The sequence below is a fragment of the Amblyomma maculatum genome, chromosome 11 (genome assembly GCF_055883805.1).
Source record: "Amblyomma maculatum isolate TAMU_Amacu chromosome 11, ASM5588380v1, whole genome shotgun sequence".
Lineage (NCBI taxonomy): Eukaryota > Metazoa > Arthropoda > Arachnida > Ixodida > Ixodidae > Amblyomma > Amblyomma maculatum.
The window spans coordinates 61,608,396-61,631,469 of NC_139354.1; the positions used below are offsets into that span (position 1 = coordinate 61,608,396).

The following is a 23,074-nucleotide window of genomic DNA, read 5'->3' on the forward strand; positions in this document are numbered from 1 at the left end:
TCTGCATATTCATTTTCAAGCCTACCTTTCTACTTTTCCTGTCTAGGTCACCAATCATTATTTGCAATTCATCCCCTTAGTTGCTAAGCAAGAAAATGCCATCAGCAAATCGCAGATTACTGAGGTATTCTCCATCTACCCTTATCCCTAACTGCTCCAAGTCTCTGAATACTTCCTCTAAGCAAGCTGTGAATAGTACTGGGGAGATTGTGTCTCCTTGTCTAACACCTTTCTTTATGGGAATTTTGTTACTTTCTTTATGTAGAACTATGGTTGCTGTGCAGCCACTATATATATCTTCCAGCACATTCACGTACGGCTCGTATACCCCTTGATTTCGTAATGCCTGCCTCACCGCCGAGGTTTCAACTGAATCAAATGCTTTTTAATAATCAATGAATGCTATGTATAAGGGCTGGTTATATTCCGAGCATTTTTCTATCACCTGATTGATGGTATGGATATGATCGATAGTGGAGTACCGTTTCCGAAAACCTGCTTGATCCTTTGCTTGATTGCAGTCTAAGGTTGTCCTGATTTTATTAGCAATTACCTTAGTAAATACCTTATACGTAACAGACAGTAAGCTGATTGGTCTGTAATTTTTAAGGTCCTTAGAGTCCCCTTTCTTATGAATGACCCTTATGAACTGCATCTAATCAGACCTGAACTGTCGTGCGAACTTTCTTTCTTTTTGGTCGGCGTGGGTTTCGCGGAATCCGCAAATCGCTTCGCGAACCCCTACTGGAAACACTGACGTAAACCATATATCACTAATCTCAATTATTTATGCGTTGACATTGTGAGCAAAAAAAAAAAAAAGGAACGAAAAATAATTGATAAACAAAGGAAAGATGAAAAGTACAATGGTCATATTCGCATTAACCGGACTACAAAATAAGCACTTCTTTGTCCGCGCGTTTTAGTAAAATTCGTTGAATATCCGCTGACGTTCAGGTTGTTCTGCATTGATGACCTTCCTTCGACTACACTGACTCACACTGTGGCTGCAGTTAATCACAACCAAAGAAGCACCACACTTGCACAACACGGCGCCGCCTACGGCTGACGCGCACACGAGCGTCCGCTGCACAGAAGGTCCGAGGCAGGCGCAGAGTTTCCGGTTAACCCATGAAATCCAAGGCTGCGGTTGAGACGTGCCATTTTTTTTTTTAATTTATTGCCTGGCTTTAACACATTGCATTTAACCGACACAAAAACAACAAAAATAACATAAAACGCGATTTACGTACGCTATTTGCATATGACACGCCGTGATCAGGCAGCATAGAACAGGCTTCATCACAAAAAAAACTCACGCGTACACAGCAAATGCTTGAGAGCCACTCGGGAGTTTCCGCAGCAGCTTTCTGAATAGACATCCACGCTTTCTCGAAAATGAATTGGGGCAGGCTGTGCGTCTTCATCACAAGGGTATAACCAGCCATTCTTGAGCGCCATACACAGTGGAGGCCCATGAACATAATTAAATCAAATGGTACCCCATCCTAACTTTCTACGCATAAAGTACCGGATACCATACGGGTTTAACGGAAAATCTTTCATTAGCGTTCTTTCTAATACATGCCAAAACTAAACCCCTTCCCAACAGTTGAAAAAACCATGGCTTATAGTTTCTGGCTTCCTGCATATTAAACAGTGCGATAAATACAGTATAAATAATTCCTTTCCTTTAAAAAATGTTTTTACCGACAAGGTACCGGTGTGCAATTTCAAAAAGTAATGTTCTTGCTCGTGGCGGGACCTGCCTTCTTTTTACCCTTTTTAAGACATCTGCGCCTGGGCCTCCACTGTACGAGGCCTTGTCTATATGGGCACTGGGAACACAATGTCGCACAACGCACGGTACAATTTCTTTCGTTTGACTGTTGACAAGTAATCGCTTGAAAACCACGCCAAAAGAAATCGCACACTTGCTACGACTTCTCTATAAGAGCCCTTAATCCCTGCGCAAAAATGTTCAGTTGAAACAACGTACTCCGGGAGCAGCCGCCTCAGTCTGACTTGGCATACGGTACGTAAGAAAGGGTCAGTCGTGTCTCTAAAGAACAAAAAAAGAAAGAAAAAAAAAACGACTGACCAGCTGTCACAAAAATAGCTGGCCTAATCTTAGCCCACCGTCTTTAACTGGTCGGAACAAGTTGGTGTGACTGCAGCGCTCCCATTCAGACGTCCAGACAAATACGGCGAAAGTCCTGTGCAATCACTTCTGTATATTTAACCGTGAACAGCGCAACACCTGCATAATGTACCAGAGCTTGCTGATAAAGAAAAAGTTTCAAACCATGGCCCTAGCAAAAATAGATAGGTTGGTCACTTTCCACTTTTCAGCTTTGTCCTTTACATGTTTAACCTGCCCTCTCCAATACTGTTCACTGTCACGATAAGGGTAGACGGCGGCTGCCCAGAATGTGCGCCGCAAAGCGACGCAATCGCTAACAACACTTCGCAGTTTTAGGTATCTGCATTTGTTCAAACCGCTGGTTCGAAAAGTTCCCGCGATTGCACCTTTGTATAAGAGAAGCAAATGAAGTAAGTTTCTCTACCTTAGCAGGGGAGCACATTGCCATTTATCAATAGATAAGAATCAAGAGTAGTCATGTAGACATAAAGAATGAAGAGGTGTAGTTAAAATACGCATGCCATACTAGTGCGTCTTAAAAGAAAAATAAACGCTTACTGCTGCTCTTTCTGTTCCGAATGAAAATAATTGATCGGCTGATGCATTTCACACCGCCGACCACCCTCCTTGAAGCCGCGTATGCAAAGAATGCGCGACCTTATCGTTTCGACAAAGTAAACAGGTGTTTCTTTTTCTCCTGCACATGAGACGGCGGAAGATTTCCATTTCTGCTGCCAGCCTGTGAAATTTGACGCAAGGGTTAAGAAGTGTTCTGTGTCAACTCCGCGCCTGTCTCCTAGCAGCCTCACACTGTACTCCTATAGGGCATTTTACAGGGGCGGGATACAATATCGTCACTTAAGATATGATACGTAGTAATATGATATATATATATATATATATATATATATATATATATATATATATATATATATATATATATATATATATATATATATATATATATATATATATATTATATATATATATATATATATATATATATATATATATATATATATATATATATATATATCTTTATATATATATATATATATATATATATAAATATATATATATATATATATATATATATATATATATATATATATATATATATATATATATATATATATATATATATATATATATATATATATATCTTTATATATATATATATATATATATATATATATATATATATATATATACCAAATATATATATACCATATATATATATAGCATACCAAATTCAATGAAAACAACTACTGAAACAAAGTAAATCATAGCAAACAGAAACATATTGTTATGCTAGGAACGGTCACAGATTGTGGCGTGAACAAAACAGGTTTAGAACAGGCTGTAAAACAATCTCATTGTCTTGCGGATTGCATTAGTAATAGTCTTGGAAAAGAGAATATTTGAAGCTGTTAATATACGAGTGGGATATGGTGGTACTGAGCGCAACATGCCGAAAGTATGCCTCAAAGCGTGTGGCAGATTTTTCGAGTACCGAGTGCCATTAAATGCAGAGCCGACCACACTTCAATTCTTTGCATGCGAGTCTATTACCGCTACACACAAAATATCTATCAGAAGACGGTATCTAAGACACACCTATTTTCGATATGCCTGTTCCGTCTTCGAAACATCATCATCGAGAAACAATTTATATTTTTTTATTGAAATTCTCTTTTGAAAATTTTGGTTGTGGTGTTTTCTTTTCGACAAAACATTGAATACTTCTATAGGATTTTATTGTTTCGATACATATTTACGTACGAACCCCACAGCAATATCAGGGCAATGAGAGAAACTTTGCACTGTCACGTAAAATTTATTAGGATATGAAGGATAATTTCAACACAAAACGTTATGAGAGACACGTTTCCATATTGTTACGCCTCAAGCCCCAAGGAGCCGTGAAAGTGCGAGTAGGCAAGAACCCGAGAATCAAGTCAGCTCCCAGCACTGATAACAGAGTTCAGCCCCAGCGCACCTCTCGAGCCAATGGCCGCTTCCTCTTCGTTAGCCTCAAGAACTGCGGCCGCGAGCTGCTAGGCACGTGGCATTATAGCGGGATAGCGCGCTGGCGACCACCCGACATATAGACCCCGCGTTAACTAAGTCGCATGACTCTGCCTGCGAATTCTATGTGGAGCATTACTAGCTCAGCATCCAAGAGCACTTTTTTATTCTTATTCTACCTTTTCACCTCAAATGAGCAGTTCTCAGTTCCTCCCAACTTTCTGATATCACGTGTTCTCGTTAAGTCCCGCAAACCACGAAATAATCACTGCCCTGCCATGCCAGCTACCACCTTCCAGCGCTATGCCCGAGACTTCGCTCACAATGCCACGACGCCGGATTTTCTGAGTAATTAACGGAACCATGCGAGAATCCAGCAGGGTGGGCGGATACAACATGATACATATTGTTATAGGCAAAAAGGAGGCAATACAACAAGCATACTAAGTTAAATACAAAGCAACAACTGAAACACAGTAAATAATGTGAACAGAGACATTGTAATGCTTATAAAGCAACAGTCACGGATCGAGGCCTGACCAAAACAGGTTTACAGAATGTAGAGAGACACCAAAGCTAGTCCAAAAAATAAGGGCATGACGCGAAAGCGTAGGTTACCAGCCAACATATAATCCCCGAATAAACCAAGCCCTGTGAACGTGCCTGCGTGGCCTATAGGGAAAACGTGAATGCAAGGGTCCTGACATGCTGATTCTGTTATCACCTGTACATATGAACGGAGCGGAATGTAACATCAGGCAACTCTAGGTTCCGTGAGGGTGTGGCTATGTCAGCTACCAGCGCCATCCCGGGGATAGGTCGCTAACAAAGCCGACGACGCCAAAGAAGGATTTTCTGATCAACGGGGCCTTTAATACAACCACGTTAAAAGATATTAGTTAACAGTCTACATAGCAGCGCGAGAAGAACAGAGAGAGGAAAAAAGCCAGAGGAAAGAACAAAGTGTGCATTTGTATAAGCAGAGCGCATAAGATCAGGAAAAAAGGAATTTGTATCAGCAGCACGCACATGATCAGGAAAAAAAAGGAGATAGGACAGTGCTCTGTCCTAACTCCCTTTTTTCCTGATTAGGTGAACGCTGCTGATACAAATGGATCGCAACCAACTTGCTCGGCAGATCGTGTTATTCAATCAAAGTGTGGATCTACATAAGTGCGTCACCTAAGCCGCTTTACCGGCCGTGTGATGGCTCGAAGCATGCACGCTTGTAATGTAAGAGAATACGACAACTCCGATCTTACATTACTCGGCAGAAAATCTAGTTACTTTGAATTGTTGGCATGTGATGCCCGAATATCACAGACAGGCTAAAGTTCAATCGACGCCTGCAGAAGCGAGCAACTGTTGTTCACACTCCGAAACCTGAAGAGCTCTAAGACCAATTCAAATGAAATTGTTCTCGACTTACGGCGATGGCTCCGAATATGGTCACGTGATACGAGCGTCAGCCTGTGCAAAACACAATCGTCTCGGAGTCAATTGCTGCTAGGCGCCTTTGTTAATATTCTTGGCTCATCTGTTAAACATGGACGTGACATTCTCATCCGTTTTCCTTTTATCGTTTTCGACTCGTACACACCCACTGCACTTTCTTGACACATGTCATTTCAAGAGCAGACGCCCACGCCTTACGAAACACATACCATTTTTTTTGTCCGTTGGAAGAATCACTAACGCTTGCCTCATTTTTGCGAGAGGTGGCGGCGAAGAAACTACGTTCCATGTAAGCTAGACTGTATAGCAAGATCCTCGCAAAAGAAGCGAATCTTCCCCCTATTCCTGCTATTGAGGGGTGAAATCAGGCGAAGCTGCACGGAGCAGCTCCGCTTGAACATTTTTGTTCACCCTTTCTAAAGAACAACAACTGGAGACCGGCATCTATAGTGAGGACCTGTGACGTTCAACGCCGAAATTATGCCCATGCCAGTGAGTCATCATCATCATTATCATCATGAACATCATCATCAGCAGCGGGATTATACTCACTGCAGTGCCGAGGCCTCTGCCATATTACGGCAACTAACTCGGTCCTGTGATGGCTGCGTCCATTGACCACTGCGAACTTCGTAACCTTATCTGCCCACCTAACTTTCTGCCGCGCCCTGATATGCTTTACTTCCCTTGGAATCTAACTTCTTACCCCTAGTGACCATCGGCTATCTTCTCTCGCACTACATGCCTTATTAATGCCCATTTCTTCCTCTTGATTTACATTAGAAAGTCATCAGATTGATTTTTACTAGAATGTTAAACAGATATTATAGAGCTTTCGCACTATAATACTGTTACATATATGCCCTGCGTCGCTGAACGTTGAAGACGACGACGATCAATAACAGTGAGACCTTCTTGCCACGTATCAATATGTTTTATAGAGACACCCCTTTCATTTTTTGTGTTCTTGAGGACATAAAGGTAATCTAGTAAGAAAACAAACCATTTCAGCTGGATAATGTATGTGACGCTGATACCACATAGTGGCTAGAACATTTTAAATAAATCTGTTCATTAGCACTTCTAGACCTGCAGCCACCGGGACACCCGTGTGCAGAAATAGGTCTGCAGCTTATAATTGAGTGTGGGTGCATGCCTGTGAATACGATTGTGTGTGTGTGTGTGTGTTGTTCTGGATCTGCACCCATCGGGTCATCCGTGTGCAGAAATAGGTCTGCAGCTTATAATTGAGTGTGGGTGCATGCCTGTGTATGCGATTGTGTGTGTGTTTGAGCAGCAGGGATACGTTTTGCGTATAACGTCAACACCATATGGTTGGCTCGTTGCCGTCTTTTCTAGAAGTGAAGGAGATGTTACCCACGAACATGGATGGTGCTTACGGCATAAAAAGAACGCATACATATAAGTGGCTTTACTTTGAGGGGCATATGCCTGGTCTCAGGAATGCCAACAATACATAAATTATAAAATAACAGTGTCTGAACGCATTATAATTAATGATAAGGCAATAATAAAGTATTGGTTAATTTTCAAGAACATTCAGGGCGAGCCCATTATCTTCTCATAATATAACAATAAACATATCATGGAAATTTCTCGACATTGAGAAAAATACTATTTCTCAGCCATTTTTGTAAAGGCAACTGCAATCAAATAGTAGTTTCTGTCTAGAGGATATGGAAAATGAATTTCAATTAATCAAGGATATTCCCAGAGCCCGCATCTTGTGCGTGTTGACAACTCCAATTCGCGCGCGTTCTGTCATTATGCGGAGCAACCCATGTTATGTAGTAACCTGCCTGAAAACTCCGGTAACCTGCAGACAGCGCAAGGACTCTCATGGTGAGGCCCGGTGCTTCAACGGCCGTCTCGGCATTTCAGCGACCCGATCTAAAACGTGTCCACCCATCACACGTCCGAGAACGATGAGCATTCTCTCTGCAACGGTTACTCAGTGCAGTGACCGTTGTAATCTCTATTGCGCTGTATTTCAATTTATGGCTAAGAACTACGTCCATAAATCGAGTTCGAGTTCTCAGACAGGTTGCTTCGCTTTCACTTATCTCTTCGCCTGTAGGCATATCCATGTACCACGAGCCTTGGTGTCTTCGTAGATTTTTGGATTAACCTTCTAAGGCGATGCACATAGATATTAGGGACATCGTAATAAAGGGTTTCGTGCTGATATACATCATCTGAATGTCTTTAAGGTCTTCTGATGTCGTGACCCATCTGCGTGTTTTCCTAATTTGCTTATGTTGAAACATTATCGACGTGACTTGGGTCTAGTCCGCGGCCTCGTGATCAGCAGCTGAACGGAAAAACCTCAGGGCTACCATGGCAGGTTGGCACCAGCGCTTATTTTAGGGGGACAGTCTGTGATGTTCTGAACAACTGTTTTCTTGCACAAGTCGAAAGCACTTTTCCCAAATTAATGAATATCCGGGTTTGACACTGCGAAACACAGTGCAAGTATTTAAAGCATACGTTTTCAATATGGTAGTCCCACGTTCTAGATGGTAGCCATTCTGACTTCGAGAACACAATATATAGTTATAGCATTTTTATGAGCATATGGCGATCTGCTGCGTCGTTTAGTTGGCTTCCAGTGACAATATTGCGGATGGCGCTAACCAAGGTACACACAGTTTGTGAAAGCTATAATTGCGAAGCCTAAGGTAGCTTGAAAAAAGAAATATTGAAATGATGACGTAAATAAAACTGGTGGCATTGATTACAGACACAACAACAACAACCGTTCTTGCTTGTGGCAGCACCACAGCAAGCATAGCGACGTCTAGCCTGTGCGACTTCTTTTTGAAAAGTTTTTAAAAAGAGAATTAAGCATCATTAAACAATGAAAGTAGCTGTACTTTAATTAAAGCGAGAAAAGTATGCCGCCTTAAGTTTACGTAAACAAATAACTTTTATGACGTCCGGCAGAGTTGTGAAATGCATTATATTCACTTCACGCTTTGTGGGCAGCTGCGCATCAACGTTCTTATTGGCACCTCCGGCAGTAAACTGTCCCTTTAAACACTCATACAGCCATCGCCAACACGGCCTGTATATTGCATTTGATCTTTCGTTAAGACATGACTGTTGAATAAGGTGCAAAACAGTGTACTTTTGCAGGCGAGGGTTTCTCTTCAATTCTCAATCTACGTCTCACTGACACTTCTGATACAAGCCGGGGGTGCCTTTGCGGAGGTCTCAACCTTCAAAGCAAGCAGTCTCCATCCGTGCATTTTGCAAGAACAAAGCGCATACGGATCCTAGTAGATCATGGCAAAGTGAATAATATATTAGCACCCTTCTGAGACCAGCCATATGGCCAAAGTAAGGTATGTAGAAATGTTTTTGATGCTTACGAAATGGGGTTCCACGAAGCCGCAATCCAATCCGCAAAATCTTCTTCGCCTGCTCGCTCTGAAGCTACGAAGCCATTGTAGCCAGCTGTTTCTAAAGTGAACAGATCCAAAAGGGGCTAAGCTCTGTGTTTCTCTGTAATCACGTTACTGATTGGATATGAGGTCACAGTATGCAAACAAAGTGGCGGTGCCTTAAAGAAAGAGTCGTGAAATGAAAAGCAGTTCAGATGCAGCAGTGTATTCTGTTTGGTAAATAGTGGCAGCATTTAACCCATACATATGCTAAGGTCTTATTCGATGAACAAGCGGTAGTATATATCATAACCATTAGTAGTTTTTGTCCATTGAGGGGATTAAAATTTAAGGATATAAAAGAGGCATCAGGCATTCAGTGATGTCGACCTTCAGCTTATTTGACCAAAAAGATGGATCATTAAAACAAATTACCTTACTATCTCCCTACTGAAAAACCAAAAGTTCTACCGGGCAATAACCTCATAAAATCTTACTATCTCCCTACTGAAAAACCAAAAGTTCTACCGGGCAATAACCTCATAAAATCTCATCTAATCGCATAGGCCCTCACACGGTGCACATCACTATAATAAAATATTGTACATAATTTATGATAATGTACAAGAAACTATGAGACCTTATGCAATTATATGCGACTTGTATGTTATTTGTTATGTGAATTGAGCAAGATTGTATGCGAAAATGTGAGATTATTGCCTCCTAAAATTTTTTCAGAAGGTACATTATACGGACACTTCATGCTTCGGTTTGTCTTTTGTGCAGGACGTTTCGGAAGAGGACCGAGGCCAATGGGGCAAGGGATTGCAGTTCTTCCTTTCTTGCCTTTCCATTTCAATTGGCCTCGGAAACGTCTGGAGGTTTCCGACGTTAGCCTACGAGAATGGGGGAGGTAAATGTCATTTCAGGCATTAGTGTGCACCGGCTGTTAATATGCAACACTCTTTCTGGCCAAGCTATAACTCTATAGGGGTAGTACTTTGACGCCATGGATTCGCCATATATGGCTTTGTATAAAAAGCTTGTTAATGGTGGACGCATTGCGGGCAACCATGGATAGTTTTTTAGCACCTTGAGTTTATAATCGCATCACATTCTTTACCGTTACCTCTTTTTGGTACAAAGAAACTGTTTTTCAGAATACCAAGGCGAAGTGTTTTGAAAGAACGGAAACCGGGAAACCGAAACTAGGTTTATACCAACCTGTGACGTCACGGCAAACCAACTTACATCTTCGCTAATGTGGCAAAGAAATCTTTCGTGTGCACAATGATCACATAAACTGGTGAATGTAAATTACAGCTGGAGCCACTATTTCTCCGAAATAAACCAAAAGCTAAAACTTTTTTTCCCGCAGCAAATGCATAGCGAATAGGGATGGCCATGCGTTCAGTGACGTCTCTCCCCCAAGGTTACTCACATAAATCTCTCTGACTAAGGCCATGAAATGGAAAATGTTTAAATCACGTGCGTCACAATAGTATATCCAATCATTGCGAAAGTTTGTATGAATGACCAGGAAATTGAAGAGAACGTACAATGAAAGTTCCAGCAAAATTTGAGAAGGTTGAAAAAAAACAAAAACAAACAAACGCCGTAGTTGTCCTTTGAGCTTCTGTGTACGCGTAGACCAGGGCTGCGTCTTTAGCACTCGCGAACGAAAATTAATGCTTCGGCGTTATTGTTCTGGCATTTATTTGTGCCACTCCTTATGTTGGTACAATCCTACTGAAAAAAATTGTATGAGGCAATAATATCACATTTTCTCACATAATCTCACTCAATTCGCATAAGAAATCACATACAAATCGCATATAATTGCATAAGATCTCATAGTTTCTTGCACATTATCATAAATTATGCGAAACATTTTGTGATAATGATTTCCACCGTATGAGAGTCTCTGCGATTTGGGGAAATTTTGGGAGGGTATTGCTCGGTAGAACTTTTGGTTTTTCAGTAGGGAACTGCTGCTCTTTTGTCCGTCAAAGTAATCTATGTGTTAATTAGGTTCCGGCAAAGAGTTTTCTGCCTGAAAAATGCTATGCTAATTTCTTCTCCCGCCCCAAAAAGACAGCCTGAATTATGGTAGAGAACATGCCGTTACCTGCGCCATAACTTCAGGTCGTCATGTTGAATGTCATGAAACAAAAGCTTCGCGAAAGATGAAAAGCTTCGCACTTCTCGGATAATGCGTGGAAGGCATAAACTGTCATATCTGGAGTGGCGCGCTTTGAAACTCGAGTGCAACATAAACCTAACAAACAGGGAATATCCCAATTTCTTATTTTTTTTTCCACTTCTCGAAGAGGGGGCGTGTAGAAGCATGCCAGACCACCTAGCCATGTTTTATAGCCTCTATTTTTTGCGCACGGCTGAAGAAATGCATGCTATGGTTGGCATCAATCGCGACGAATTCTGTACTTAGTGCTCACCGACACTTTATGACGAATGAGATCCATTACGTTCCTTATTGTTGATCTACGGACTCCAATTCGAACATTTCGGGTGGCTGTTTTTCTCCGCCGCGAAAAAATTGTTATCCATTCGCACTTTGGTAATTTTTGGGTTGAGTAGTCATAAAATATTACCTAAAATTTTATGACATCTTCAGGCAAAATAAGAGAACAAGCCGATATTTTCTTAACGAGCTCTTCGTAGAGTTCGACGATAATTGTCTATTTGATAAAAGATTATGACAAAAAACCGGCAGCGAAGTTCCATTACAAATCAATTGTTTAAATGCCGACAGTTTGTACTTCGTGTTCTCCCGTTTTGCAAATAAGAAATAAAATCTTAATGTTTTGATTTAGATCATAAACCTTTTTTTTTCTTTCAGGAGCTTTCCTGGTTCCTTATTTTGTAGTGCTATTTATTATCGGCAAGCCCGTATACTACCTTGAACTTGCTATTGGCCAGTTTGTTGGCCTGGGAACTGTGAAGCTATGGAAATGCGTACCCGGATTCAAAGGTAAAGGCAGGACGTCATGATCCAACTTTAATGTTACATTTCTCATTTTCACCGCGATTCTTCTAGGGAAGTGCAGTTAATCTTTCTAACCTGTCGACAGGTGGTCTCAGGTATCCTGAAAATGCCCTAAGAACATTCCAGTTTCCTTTATCCCCTTCATTTATTTCAACGTTGGTTGTTCTCCCCACATTTGCACGGTATAAGTTTCCGGTGAGATTCCGCTCTCTCACGCGTACAGCACCACAATGAATGGATGGAATATAAGAGCGCCCCAATTGAAACGGGTTGAGGACAGTTGCCACCATGCCTCCATCTGAAGAGTCCTACTTATCGGCAAATAGAACAAAATTAATGAGAATGAATACTCTAAGCTGATTTCCATGAGTAGTGTGCACAACCTCTGCTAATAATATTAATAATTTCTTCTTTGTAACGATACTTTACTCATAAATACTATCTGCCATTTTCCCTCTGTGTGTTACATTTATATTAGGTTCTGAGATTCATTAAAGCCAGAACTCATGTTTAGAAATCTGCTAGATGAGCCGAAAGCAGAACTTGAAGCTGGGAGAGATTCGGAGCAATGAACTAGCGATATTCATTCCTGAGTGGTAGGAGTTGAGACCAAGACCAACTAAAATAAAGACCTGCACAGATAGTTGGGTCCTATGGGAGCGCGTGCGCCACCTTTCGTTACCTCTCTCGCTATTGAATGAGCTCTGTTAACCTGTCCCTCTGCCATTATCATCACCATCAAACTACAAATTATATTAAACAAGCTGTAATCAAATTCTAAAGAAAATAACTTTTTCCGAGTTATACAGTGCTGTGCAACTTTATCGTACCCCTTTTGAAAAATTCTCCCTCCTCAATCAGAGGCTCATTTGCGCTGAAACTGCGCACAAAGCTGGCATGTTGTTGTCCCCTTCTTTACAAGGTAAGTTCGACCATGGTGCTTACTTGGTTTGGCCACGCATGATGAGAAACCAGAACCATCTGCAACGAGACTGAGGAGCAAAAAACGCCAGCACAGAGTTTCCAGCAAAAGGAAGCTGCGACGTCATCTGGCTTCGCTGGAGGAAAGAGCTGTGGTTCAAAAGCGCTGAGGCAAGCGTGACACGTTCCTGTAATAGTGCTAGATGGTTCCCCCGCTGCCTTTCGGCAGAAAATTGGCGTTTGCGTCTTTTGCTCCTCAGTCTCGTCGCAGACGGTTCTGGTTTCTCATCATGCGCGGCCAAATCAAATAAGCACCATGGTCAAACGTACTTCGTAAAGTGGGATACAACAACGCGCAAGCTTTCTGCGCAGTTTCAGCACAAATGAGCCTTCGGTTAAGGCGGGAGTTTTCAAAACGGGTACGATAAAGTTGCAGAACACTGTACTTCAAAAATTTTACATATTTGTATTTCAGCGGAGAGTTTGTTTATTTCTATAATGTTTTGCTCTCGCCAGACGACATATCGCGATTCCACTTTATGCGACGGCACTGCAGTTACCCACTGCGCGTGCGCAGTACAGGTGCTTGTGCATTATAGTATGGACAAATAATTAAACTATAGCGACGAAGAAAAATAACAAAACTAATACATCTTTGAAGTAATGAGAAACGTCATTTTTATCAACAGGTTTACAGTAGCGCCAGGCCGCCCGCAGTGTTCTTTCCCTAGCGGCGAGGGCTATGAAATAGAAGGTGCGCGCTGGAGCAGTGCTATCTGTGCAGGTTTTTATTTCAGTCGGTCTTGGTTTATACGTAACACGAATGGGACGCGCATTTTCTTTTTTTTTGAATTACTTGCATCAGCGGTGCAATTATTTTTGCTTCATTAATGTCGTGAAATATATAATTTTTAAAGTCATCGTTAAGAAACCCGGCCAAGAACAAGCTCTGTTTTGAAAACAGCGGGAAGGTCTTTTGACACCAAGCACGAACGACACTTTCTGTTGGCAGAACCTAGACAACAATGCGCGCTGTATATGATGCATGAGAAGCGCTTTTTCTTAGAAACCCCAGGAACTCTCTCTAGGTTACAAATGGGCGCGTGAAAGCCACCTTTCAAGTTGGCTTTTAAGAAATGTAGGAAAATGATTGAAGAGAAAAGCCGCTGTCAAAAAATGCAATGTTTTTGTTTCCGTGCTGGTTTCACCATGTGGTTTTGAAGCTGCTGACGTCAAGAAAGTCTTTCAGTGATGTCGACTTTTCATTTAAAATTCCAGCGGTGCACTTAACTCGACTACTTAGATACAGTAATGAGAAAGCTCTGCAAGTTCTGTCACCCCACCTGGTGAGCTTCTCCTACACTACGCTAGCGGTCTCTGGCCGCAGTCCGCCAGATGACATATGTATATGGGGTACTTACCTTGGTTTTTTAAATGAAGGAGCTGCGCAGATATAACTTCACGAAGACGATGATGTTCCCGGTAGAGCGCGACAATGTTTTGCTGTTTTAGCTTGATGAAAATGACGATGCGTACTGCACAACGTCAGAGTGTTTTGGAGTGAGAGAGAGAGAAATAAAATTTATTTCATCCACCCGAGAGACCAGTTTAGTACGCTGCAGAGCTCTCGGTGTGCCAGCTTGGGTACACCATCCAAGCTGACACAAATTGGGTCAGCTTAGGTGCAGGCCAAGAGTCGGGTTTCAGCGGCAGCTTTGGCCACTCGGACTGCTCGTAGTTAACTCTCCCTGTCTTAGCTTTACAGAATAGCCGCTCAGGTGCATTCAGTGATCCCTTATGCGATGCTTGGGCTTTTTTCGCGCTCCCATATTACATGATCAACAATCCTCTAAGTCCACAACGTTTGCATTTGTCTGATGTTAACTTTGGCTAGATATGACTGGTGATAATTGTGTTCGGATATGTGTTCGTTTGGACTTTCCTCAACGCTATCTTGTCCGCATTATCTCGGGCTCTGTTAGGTGGAGCTAATGACATCCTGGCTAGCCTGCAGTGTCCTCTGACTCGACTCTATTTAGCCAGTGTTCCTTTATCTAAGCTCTTTAGTGGTACCCCTTGGCTGCCCCAGGATGACAGATCTGGGATCAGTTTATTAATTGCTTGGTTGAAATATAATCTGGAGTGAACTGACGTCCATCTGATTGTTACTTTTCTGTCTATGTGACTTTGATCAATGATTTTAGCCAGGCGTTCCGAAATGACCCCCGCTGTATTCTCTGATGGCCTCTTTACAATCACTGGCTATTTGATTTGCTCGATGTTGTGCGATGGCCTGTGCTGCTGTAATTTCACGCGAGTCGTGATCGGCTGCGGCAGTAGTATAATGCTCCAGTGCCTGGGCTAAAGAAGCTGATACGTTCGGATGGAGGTTCGATTCCTGGCGGTGACAATAGTTTTCAAAGGAAAGATATACTGGCCTCGTCAGCCAAAGGTCATCAACGCTCCCCAGCCCCCGTAGGGCCAGGAGTAGCCACTCTCTCCCCCGCGAGCGGCGGCAGCGGCGCCATCTGGTGAAGCGCAGTGACGGCAGCTGCTTCGGTTGCTAGGCGACGGCTCAAGGCAATTCGAGGAGTCGGTGTCACGCGGAGGTGCGACCACACTGAAGAGGCGAAGCGGCTGGCTCAGAGTTGCTTTCGCAAAAATGTTTAGGTATTCTGTGTAATTAGCTGTCGCTTTCCGAAGTTCGTGCTCTTGAATCTGCGCTAGCTTTCACTTTGTTTTAATCATCGCCAGTCAAAATAAACGCACTGCAGTGTATACGCCTCCCCCATTCTTTTATTATCTGTCACGTGTCCACTGAGGCCACCTTTCGCGTTGTAGTACATGCGTGTGTACGCACTTAATAAATAAATTGACCACGGCTCATGGAGCTGAAGTGGTTGCGCGGCCGCCACGTGCAGCTGCTTTTAGAAAGCTTAAGCCACAAAATTGGTGGATTAAGGAGATCAGGGAAAGCATCGAACTACGAAGGGTCGTTTAAGGGAACACCGAAAGGCAAAGTTTCAGTTATTCCAGTAGGAAAGAGACTGAAAATGGGAGTCCTAATGGCATATAAAACTGGCTGCAGAGGTCCTCATACAAAGCAAAATAGAGCAGTCTTCTTATTGCTGGAGTGCTGAAATTCGCGATGCAATTGACTGAAGGCGAACAGAGAAAATTGTGGAACATTATAAGCGTGTTATGTAATAAGAATCAAAGAAAGCAGCAAATGACTCAAGGTACCTAAGGGAATGTTTAGAGAGAGACGACTTTGTAAACTACATTACATCAGTTATACACAAGCCATTTAGGAGCAAGGATTCCGTAATCTTTCCAAACGAGGGAGCAACACAGCAGAGCAGAAGAGAAAGTAGCTTAGAACTGATCCATATAACCTCCAAAAAGGCGGATACAAACATTTCTAAATGCACATCCGCTGTGATAAGTGATATTCCAATCAAGCTGAATAATCAACTAGGCCCGAGAAGGAAGGGACCGTTGTTAAAAGCATTGGAAACATTCATAACAAATGGGCAAATTCAGGACATCAGGCTACAGAATAAAATGAATTTTATTTATGAAGAGAATGATGCGCATGAAATCCGTCAGACCTGTTACTGTACTTACTTCTCTTACTGTTACTTCTCTTATATACAGGATGTCAACGCAAGTGCTAAAATTAAAAAATACAGTCATGGGTAGAAAGTCATACATACTCGTAAAACTTCAAAATGGGTTTAAATATTGCAGGCTTGTGGATGATAGCTTGTTTATACTTAATAAAATGTACGAATTGATAGCGCCGAAAACAGACCCTTATAGTCTACCTTATTAGGCATAAACAGGGCAGACGACGAAGTAAACAGGGAACTCCTGTTTAATTGTTTAACATACTAAATTATGAAGATATCAAAAATGAGATTAGTAATTTCCTACGAAATATATAATCAGGCGAAAAAGTTGACATCACATGGGAAGGAATAAGACGTACAACTGTCGAGGCGTGCAAAGTATTAAGACAAGGTAGCCCTCTATCACCACTGCTCTTCATTCTTTATCTGATTAGCATGAAAGGATCGATAGAAGAAAGTAATCGAGCTTTTAAACTGTAGCACAAATTAGGCATGCAGATCGTAGAGCAGCGGCTCCCCGCTTGAAAGTATGTGGATATCTAGGAAGATTTCCAAACTATATAGTTAATCATTGTGGAGACGAAGGAGACGGTATAGGCTTGAGTTTGGATGTAAATTTTTATTTATTTATGTATTTTACAATACTGTGAGCCTTCCTCAGGCTCTGACAGGTGTGGAAAAGAAAGTATAAACAGCAGGCATAGTGTTCCAAGGCAGCAGGGAAAGCATACAGAGTACACCATGAATAACACATCAAGGTTGAGGATATTGACAAGCTACGTTAAGACTCGTGAACAACAGAGGGCAGTGAAACAACAACACTACGACAATGACATTTCTTGAAAAAAAGATTCAACGCTGGCAGAAAAGGCATCAAGCGACACATTATTCATAAACTGGTGGGGCAGGTTGTTCCATGTTTCTATGGAACGGAGAAAAAATGAGAATTTGAACAAGTCACATTTAGCAGAAAACGGTGTTATACACATGTCATGGTTAATTCTTTTAGAGCGATGATAAGGCGGCTTTAGGTACAAATCTTTATCTATGTTGATGCAATTGTTATATAGAAGGAAAAGAAATTTCATGCACGCAGTCTGTCTCCGGCATTCCAACGTCGAAATGCCCGCGCTTTCACGCAGATGTGTCACACTTTCGTAACGTGAGTAACAAAGTTGTAATATGTCCAGTTTGATTGTTTTCAACGAATTATCTAATCAGGTGCTATAATAAAAGGTCACGAAGTTCTCAGAGTAACGGACTACATATATATCTTTGTATGAGTAAACGAAGGACTGAAAAACATTAAAAAGCAGACTCTGTTAGTAAAAATGGGCCAAAAGATTTTGGGATGATGAAACATAAAGCATTGGGGGGGGGGGGGGGGGGGGGGTACAACTGGGATGAGGTAGTAAGGGTTGCGTGGAAAGGAATTATGGAGCCAAGGCTTACTTTCTGGATTGCGGATTTGGACCTAAAGGCAGTGGTAAAGTCGAGATTCGAAATATAAGTCAGATAACTCTTGGGTGATAAGTATTACGCGCCCACAGCAAAACCAAAAACGAGGTGATATAGGGTGACATGGGCTAGAGATCTTTCAGACCGCGTGGAGTTTAGAGTAGAATATTATATGTGGAAAGCCTGAGGAAATCGGACGATAACAGATGGCAAGCTAAGGTATTATCATGCAGATTTACAAGCCAACATAAGGAATGATGGTCCGCCACAATTTTAAATGCGCATCTATAAAGATATGACCGAAACCGTTGCACACCGAAAACAACAGCTAAGCATTCCTGTTCAGTTACTGTGTAATTACGCTCAGCCTTGCTTAAAGAACGGCTTGCATATGCAACGACATGTCCATTGCCACCGGGTTGCTGTATGAACACTGCACCAACTCCGACTGCGCTGGCGTCAGTGTGAAGTTCTGTTAGAGCTGATGAGCAGAAGTGGCGTAGAACATGTTCTGATGTCAGAATAATTTTTAACTGCGGAAGGCGGAGTCGCAATCGACAGTCTACTTGAAAGGCATGTCATTTTGTTGAAGACAAGTGGGTTTGCTAGGTCAGAAAATTTAGGAACAAAATGACGGAAATAGGAGCAAGTCCCCCCAAAACTCCTGAGCTGTTTTGCACTTCGGTGGTTTAAAACTAATGACAGCTTCAATCTTTTTCGGATCAGGCCTGATCCCATCTTTGTCTACGAGATGTCCAAGCACCACTGTATGGCGTTCTCCAAAGCGAAATTTCTTGGAATTGACTACCACACTAGCTTTCTCGATAAATTCCAAGACCCTCTCTAATCGACTATTGTGAGCACGAAAGGTAGTTCCGAATATTACTACATCGTCCAAATAACACATACAAATGTGCCACTTCGTCCGCGTAAACCTGTATCCATGAATCTTTCGAAGGTGGCTGGAGCGTTGCATAATCTAAAGGACATCGCAATAAACTTATAAAGTCCTTCTGGGGTGATGAATGCCGCCTTTTCTATATCTTTCGGGTGCAAAGGAATCTGCCAATAGCCTCATCGCATGTCAATTGAGGAAAAATAGGCGGCAGAATGTAAACAATCAATGGCGTCATCAATACGTGGCAGAGGATACACGTCCTTCTTGGTAACATTATTCAGCCGTCGATAATCGACACAAAATCGCCATGTGCCACCTTTCTTTTTGACTAGTATCACAGGGGCAGCCCACGGACTAGATGATTCCTGAATGATGCCCTTGTGCAGCATACCACTAATTTGTTCTTCGATCGCCTGGCGCTCTGATGGTAATACACGATTAGGCTTCCGACGGATGAGATCAGCAGTCCTAGTATTGATTCTGTACTGAGTACGGAAAAAGGGAATCCGTGGTGGCGAGTCCCGAGAAATATCGAAAGCTGCAGCATGTTTCGATAGAACTTCCACTAAACTGTGATGGCCACTTGTTGGCAGGGATTTTTTAACCATGGCAATAAATTTTGTTTTATCTGGTTCTGAGCATGCGGTAGGCTGAGAATTGTCTATGCTGAGCACCGTCACTGATTCAACAGTGCCTTCATCAAAGTTGGCTAGTTTTAAGAATACAGCAGCTTCATTAGAGCAGTTAGTCGTCTACAAAAAAGAATGGTCATTCCTGACTGAGAAGATGCAACGGGGATACAGAACCCGATTAATAACTATACCGAAAACGATCTTGGCTCAAAATGGACCAGTAAGTATGCAGGAAGCAAGGGCAGATGAATAAGTAGTGTTTACCGAGAGCTGAAAATCATGGACAATAAAACTTTATTTCAGTGCAAAAGAAAAAGATTGTAGAAAGGTATCCGAATGGGAAATGACAGATCAGAAGAGAACCGTTCTATGATAACTCAAGAGGCTCTGAAATTTTAAGGCAGATTTTGGGGCTTTAGAATGCGCAGCTTCAAAAAAAAAAAAATTAACCAAGAAATTGACACACATACAGTGTGGAGTAAATGCGTAGAAACAATTGCACATAATATACTCGAATGTGGTGGAATCTACCTAATGTTAAGGCCGGCTGTCACTCTTCCTAAGGCCTTAGGCTTAGAGATATCAATACTTTGGCGAATGAATCTGCGATGGAAGTTAAACAGCACTTATATGTTTGGTGACTAGAAAGCAGGGAGGTGAGATAGGGCTATAAATGTAGGAACAAAAGTATTGTAATGAAGGAAATGACGAATTTATGAACCGTCTGATAACAACATTAAAAAAATATAAAGAAAAAAGCCGAACATGATGCTCATACGTTTCAAAGGGTACGCTCTTATATTCCATCCATCCATTTATCGCACCCTCGATGCAAGTTCCGAAATATCACACCTGTATCTTTTTGCAGTGCTGAAGTAGTGTCGACGTGCTTACTCATACTGTAGAAAGGACGCTCATTTTGTCCATTATTTTTTCAGGCATCGGCATTGCGCAGGCGATATCAACGTTCTATCTCCTTGTCTCATACAACTACATAATGGCCCTGTGCATATTCTATATGTTCGCCTCAATGCAAAGCACGCTGCCATGGACCCATTGCGACCCGGTGTGGAGCGACGAGAACTGCTTCCGCTACACCACGGTCAGTTCCCTTCCGCTGTGTCAGACGCAACTTGGCAGTGTACCAAGTTAACAGGATCAAACCGATGACAGATAAATGCGCAGAATATAACCATTCTCAATAAATAGCCTTCCTAGGTAGGGACAAGTTTACTCAGTCAAATCACGTCTTCATAGCCTGAATCGCTTTGGGATATATAACCCCACAAACCAAACCAAACCACTCAGTCAAACCGGCAGCAGTTATGCGTACAACAGCTATATTACCACGAATTCTAGTAATCTTTATTTGTTGTTGCTGGCAGCCACCGGCGAGTGACCTTATCGCTTTGCATGTACTCACACACGAAGTTCCAAACACTAATGCACCTCCCTCCAGGCTAGCTTTTGATGCCCACTCAGATGTTACCATCTTAACATCCTCTTTAAGGAAAAGTACATGTGCCCTCATTCGCCCGTGCACTTTTCCCCCTCCATCATAACAACAAGATTGGAGGAGGTTTCCCGTAGAAGGATAAGAGCTGGGGTGGTCCTTACCCCGTCGGTAACAGGAATCTCAAGAGAACGTTAGACCCACAACATGCCCGAAGTGTTCCATACCAGCTGCAGAAGTGGATATTCACCACCTGCTGTGGACTTGTGCAGGGACAAGGACATCAAGGACACAGATTCTGCAGGAAGTGGGACTAACCGCAACAAGTGAATAGGGCTTCTCCAAATGGCTCACCGACAACGACAGGAGCAGGAGCCTTCTCCGGTTCCTTACGGAAAATAATTTACATAGGTTAGCTTGCGTAACGGAAAAAATGTACTGCACATAAAGATCTTGTGGGTGTTCATTTATTTACACTAATTTGGCGAGATTGGCCTTGATAATTGCTTTTGCAGCGCAAGACGCGCCGAGATATACCGCGAATGATTCTAGCATCGCGCATCTGTTACCACAATGTTCCAGGTTGTGCTAGTCTTCTTTTGCGTCTTCGCCAAGATGTCTCTGCGACGAGTTTAAATTTAGCGCTATCTCCTGACGACTGTCGAGCACGATTGCTGATTCCGTCACCACCGTGATTCGTTATTCTATTCGGGCGCGAGCCAGCTCAATAAAGAGTTAATTTAGGTGTAGCACCAATCTCTCTACTTGCTGCTTTCGACCTTGTTAGCACCATGTGACAATATCTGGTACTATTGCAATATACATCTGCAGCACCTGAAGGTGGAACCAGTCATTCACAGTGAAAAATAAATTCCAATCAGAAGTGAGACAGGTAGACACGATACCTACACTATTGATCAACGGTTCTTTAAAAGAGACATTAAGAGAAGCAGGTTGGAAACAGAGATAACTATTTGGAGAGAGTACCTTAGTAGCCGCCTTTCTGTTGAACACATAACCTTCAAAAGTAATTGCGGAGGCGAACTGGAAATAAAGAGTAATGACTTAGACGAGCAAGGCAAACCAATAGGCATAAAATTTCCTGCAGAGGAACTGAGAGTTGGGCGAGTTTGATATAGTTCATTTTGGAAATGCTCTGCTCACACTGACGAGGACGATGACGCGTATGTCTACTCGACTTCGTCCTCGATATGTGTGTGTTAAGTGTTTCCAAAATGAACTAAAATTTAACATTAAAAACAGGCGTAGTGTTAAACAGTTTTGGGTGAGAGGAGAACAACAATTTGAAATAGGTCAAGAAGAGTGGGTAATGATATGACTGAAGACAGCTACCATGAAAGAATGGTCACCCAGGTCTCAGGCCACAAAAGAGAAACAACTCTGCAAGATTTCAATGAGGCCAAGGGTTGTGGTGGAACGCATTTGGTTTATACCCATGAACAGTAATGATTTGCAGATTACCATCATCCTGGATTAAAAAGTGCATAACGGTCATGTCTTGCCGGTACTCAGCTAAACTGTAGCATACTGGAGGATAAAAACAGGCTTGGAATTAAGCGGATAGCTAGTAGCGAAACAAATTATCAAAAAGAAGAGATTCAGGGGATGGCTGAACTCCAGCTGACGGCTAACAAGCACTGCTGCGGGTTCCGAGGCATTGTCTACACCATCGTTTCGTTTTACAAAATACAAAATATAGTTGAATGACTCCCTGGTTGTTTGCATCAGGAACAAAGTGTTGGTTTAGATGTCCGAGATCATGTTAAAGAAAGAGAGCACTGAAACTTTCGGGCCCACGTACCAGTTATGCGAAGAAATAGATAGCATATACAATCTGAATTGATGAGAGGGTCTGGCGTCACGCACATTTAACACTGGTTAAAACGTCAAATTGTGAACTTGTGATGACAAAGTGACTTAAACGTCATTATATCTGGCAGTGATGTAAAATGGAATCTGAATAAACAAATCCTTGTGTATTTTGTGGTGCATAAGACACTTCTCAGCACGAAGCCTTAGCTG

At 42.2% G+C, this 23,074-nt stretch overlaps 1 protein-coding gene across 6 annotated transcripts in view; it reads left to right on the forward strand.

Moving 5' to 3' along the window:
• Positions 1-5,836: 5,836 nt before the first annotated feature.
• The window catches only part of LOC146173934 (sodium-dependent nutrient amino acid transporter 1-like), a 65,496-nt gene continuing 48,258 nt past the window's right edge, over positions 5,837-23,074 (forward strand). For 3 of the 6 annotated variants that reach the window (XR_014702116.1, XR_014702117.1, XM_084584570.1), the window contains exons 1-4: positions 5,840-6,118; positions 9,817-9,943; positions 11,891-12,022; positions 20,517-20,680. Coding sequence is in view for 1 of the 6 variants with exons in the window: in XM_084584570.1 (XP_084440696.1) it covers positions 6,107-6,118; positions 9,817-9,943; positions 11,891-12,022; positions 20,517-20,680 (435 nt within the window). In the remaining 5 variants the exon portion in view is untranslated. Of the gene's footprint in view, positions 6,119-9,816; positions 9,944-11,890; positions 12,023-20,516; positions 20,681-23,074 lie in introns of all 6 variants that reach the window. The other 3 variants (XR_014702119.1, XR_014702118.1, XR_014702121.1) reach the window with 3 other exon arrangements.